At 41.2% G+C, this 4128-nt stretch overlaps 1 protein-coding gene across 1 annotated transcript; it reads right to left on the reverse strand.

Moving 5' to 3' along the window:
• Window positions 1-325: 325 nt before the first annotated feature.
• Window positions 326-3325, reverse strand: LOC116405160. The gene has a single exon (XM_031888942.1). The coding sequence runs from the start codon at window positions 3203-3205 to the stop codon at window positions 356-358; it is 2850 nt and encodes a 949-aa protein (XP_031744802.1). The 5' UTR covers window positions 3206-3325; the 3' UTR covers window positions 326-355.
• Between the last annotated feature and the right edge of the window lie 803 nt (window positions 3326-4128).

The following is a 4128-nucleotide window of genomic DNA, read 5'->3' on the forward strand; positions in this document are numbered from 1 at the left end:
TTCTTTCATTGTTCCACTCCTCATCATATTTTCTATTAAATGTAATTTGTCTTTCTTCCTTTTTTTTATTGGACTGAACTTAAAGTTTCCTTTAAGCTGCCTACGTACCCTATAATATAGGGATCAAGTCATAACGTAGTTCAACTTTTTTTTTTGCTGGACTGGGCTTAAGGTTTTCCTTAAGCTGCCTACGTACCCTTTATAATATAGGGATCAAGTCATAACGTAGTTCAACTTTTTTTTTTGCTGGACTGGGCTTAAGGTTTTCCTTAAGCTGCCTACGTACCCTTTATAATATAGGGATCAAGTCATAACGTAGTTCAACTTTTTTTTTTTTTTTTTTTACCTAACAAAATTAAGCATAAAATTTTTTAAGAAATTTACCATTGATTGGGCCAATTCGTAGTCCGTCTTGATCAACGATCTTGTATGCGCCATTTGTATAAACTTCTTTAACAATGTAAGGTCCATCCCATTTAGGTGTGAACTTATTTCCTGTATGCCTTGTTGTGATGATCGGTCTCCTTACGGCAAGTACTAGATCACCGACTTGAAAGGAGCGAGGTTTAACGTGTTTATCAAAAGCTTTGGACATTCTCGCTTGATAACATTCCAATGCTTGCTGAGCCTCTAATCGCTTTTCGTCAAGTGCTTCTAATTCTTGAAGACGTAACTTCACATTATCTTCGGTAGTCAATCCCTCTTGTACTGCCATTCTTAGTGACGGAATTTCCCTTTCGAGAGGAAGGACAGCCTCCACACCGTAAACAAGCGAATATGGTGTAACCCCTGTAGGGGTGCGATGAGTCGTCCGATAAGCCCATAATGCCTCGCCGATCTTTTCTTGCCAATCCCTCTTTGACTTGGAGACAATTTTCTTTAAAAGATTACACAATGTTTTGTTGAATGCTTCTGCTAGTCCATTCGCAGCTGCGTTGTACATGGATGACTTATATTGCTTGAATTTGAATTTTTCACATAACTTGTCCATCATACTATTGGAGAATTGCTTTCCATTATCCGTCACGATTCGATGTGGAATACCGTATCGATAGATGATGTGTGTTCGAATAAAGTCTGCCACGTTCTCCTTCTTGGCTTCTCTCAATGAAATGGCCTCAGCCCACCTTGAAAAATAGTCTGTTGCTGCTAGGATATAAGAATGTCCTGCTGATGATTTTGGTGTAATGGGGCCAACCAGATCGAGTCCCCAAGCCTCAAAAGGCCAAGAAGCCACAGTTGGATGAAGAGGTTCTGGAGGTTGGTGTATGAAGTTTGCATGGTATTGACAAGGCTCACACTTCTTCACATAGTCTATTGAATCTTGGATCATCTTAGGCCAGTAGTAGCCCATTCTTCTTAGCTGGAATTGAAGCTTTGGTCCCGATTGATGTGCTCCACAAACACCTGCATGTACTTCCTTTAGAGCTTTTACCGAATCTTCCTTTCCGAGACATCGAAGGAAGAGCCCTTCAAGAGAACGGCGATATAAAGTTCCCTTGTAATAAATGAAGTGTGCTGCCCTTCTTCGTATCTCAATTTTATGACGAGAATCCTTTGGAAGCTTTCCATGTTCAAGATACTCTATGATGGGTTGACGCCAATCTTCTTCATCAATCAAATAGGATGTTGCCATGTTCACTTCCTGACATTCAGGCCTAACTGGGGGTATAATCCATCGTTGACAAAGTGGTATGTTCAGAGTTACATCATCTGGCATGGTCAAGGCCGTGGCTAAATTTGCCAATGCATCCGCTCTCTTATTTTCTACTCTAGGGACATGTTCTAACATCACATTATCAAACTTTTCCATCAATTGTCGAGCATAAGCAAAATATGGCTTCAAGTCTTCATGTTTCACGTCATATTGAAGCGAGAGTTGATTGATTATCAATTTTGAATCACCATAGACCTCTATGAATGACACTCCGATTTCTAATGCTATTTGAAGGCCAATTATCAAAGCCTGATATTCAGCCACATTGTTTGAACACAATTCGGAAAGTGCAAAGCTATAAGGCAACATATGCTTCTCAGGAGAAATGAGGACAATGCCTGCCCCCGCACCACTTCTTCGAGCTGCACCATCGAAGTACATAGTCCAAGGTTCCATAACTTCTGTGAAGAAAACCTCATCGTCTGGTAGGTCATCACATAACTTCCAATCCGAAGGAATTGGGTGGTCTGCTAAAAAGTCTGCTAGCGCTTGTCCTTTTATCGCCTTTTGGGGAATATAGACAATGTCATATTGTTGGAGTAGAACCGCCCATTTGGCTAAGCGTCCAGCGATGATTGGCCTGGATAGAACATACTTTATAGGGTCTGCTTTTGCCACTAGATGAACCGTGAAGGCCTGCATATAATGCCTCAACTTATCAATGGCAAAGAAAAGTGCAAGACACATCTTTTCGATAGGAGAATAGTTAACTTCAGCCCCAATTAATGTTCTGCTTAGATAGTAGAGAGAACGCTCCTTTCCCTTTACCTCTTCTTGTGCCAGTAATGCTCCTAAGGACCTTTCTTGTGCAGCAATGTACAATATTAGTGGTTTGTCAGGTACTGGAGCTCCCAGCACTGGGGGAGTAAGCAAGTATTTCTTTATGCTATCAAAAGCGTTCTGACAAGCTTCATCCCACACAAAATTTTCTCCTTTTCTCATCAACTTTTGAAAAGGTTGACACCGACCGGCCAAGTTAGAGATGAACCTTCGGATGTAAGCCAGTCGTCCTTGGAGACTTCTTAGGTCATGCAAACTTTTAGGTCTTGACATCTTCTGAATGGCATCAATCTTGGACTGGTCTATTTCGATCCCTCGATGCCTTACAATGAAGCCAAGAAATTTTCCTGAAGTTACACCAAACGCACACTTGAGAGGGTTCATCCTTAGCTGATATTTTCGCAAGCGATCAAACACGACTTTTAGATCCTTCAAATGGTCTTGTCGTCTCTTTGTTTTGACTACAAGATCATCAACATAACATTCAACATACCTGTGCAACATATCATCAAACACTTTCTGCATGGCACGTTGATAAGTAGCGCCGGCATTTTTCAATCCAAAGGGCATCACCTTGTAACAGTATATTCCCTTTGGAGTTCTGAAAGCTGTCATTTCTTCATCTGAGAGGGCCATCCGTATTTGATTATATCCAGACGACCCATCCATAAACGACAACGCCTCGTGTCCAGTAGTTGCATCAACCATGATTTCGGTGATGGGCAAGGGAAAATCATCTTTAGGGCATGCATTATTCAGATCGCGAAAGTCTACACAAACGCGAAGTTGTCCATTTTTTTTCTAACAGGGACAATGTTTGCTATCCACGTTGGATATTTGACCTCGCGAATGAATCCTGCTTCGATTCTTCGAACTACTCGTTTTATTACCTCGATTTGAGGGATAAGCTCCGGTCGAAAACGTCGTTGTGTGTTTTAAATCGGTCGATATCCAACGGGTTTAATTGTGCAAGATGATGGACTGCTACTTTTGGGTCAAGTCCTGGCATCTCCTTGTACGACCACGCAAAGATGTCCCTGTATTCGGTGAGCAAACTCATATATTTATCCACCTCTTCATTAGAGAGGGACGCACTAATGAAAGTCGAACGTGGTTCCTCTATTGTACCAAGGTTCACCTCTTTTAGCTCGTCTACAGTAGATTGACCACCATCCTCTAAACTTTGTGGGGCATTTTCTGCGTCTTCTTCATGAGTTCCAGTCTCTGATTCCTCAATAATGGTGATGTGATGACATGAAGTTTCACCTTCCCCTTGTTCCGACCCTTCTTTTTCAGGATTCGTTAGTATAACATCATGTCTTTTTACCTTTAACGAACCTTGACTTGTATTGAGAGTAACAAAAGTTTTTCTTTTCATGCGAGAAGGAACGTTGCTATGAATTTCTCCATTTTCCTTTGTCTCGCAAGGAAACTTCTTACTACGATAATTATCGACATCTGTATGCTTAATTCGACGCCAAACTTTCACACGAGACATTGGTTCCTTCTTCTTTGTATCTATGTTGGAATCAATGTTGTCGTGTGATCCTTTATCCCCGAGATGATTAAAAATCGGAGCACGGGGTGCTTGTACATTTTTCTTTTTAGACACACCTAGCCTTTCAAAGGCT

Source organism: Cucumis sativus, chromosome 7 (genome assembly GCF_000004075.3).
Source record: "Cucumis sativus cultivar 9930 chromosome 7, Cucumber_9930_V3, whole genome shotgun sequence".
NCBI classification, from domain to species: Eukaryota; Viridiplantae; Streptophyta; class Magnoliopsida; order Cucurbitales; family Cucurbitaceae; genus Cucumis; species Cucumis sativus.

Coding starts and splice junctions, on each gene's coding strand:
- LOC116405160 (XM_031888942.1), bottom strand. CDS start 3,205: ATGGTTGATGCAACTACTGGACACGAGGCGTTGTCGTTTATGGATGGG.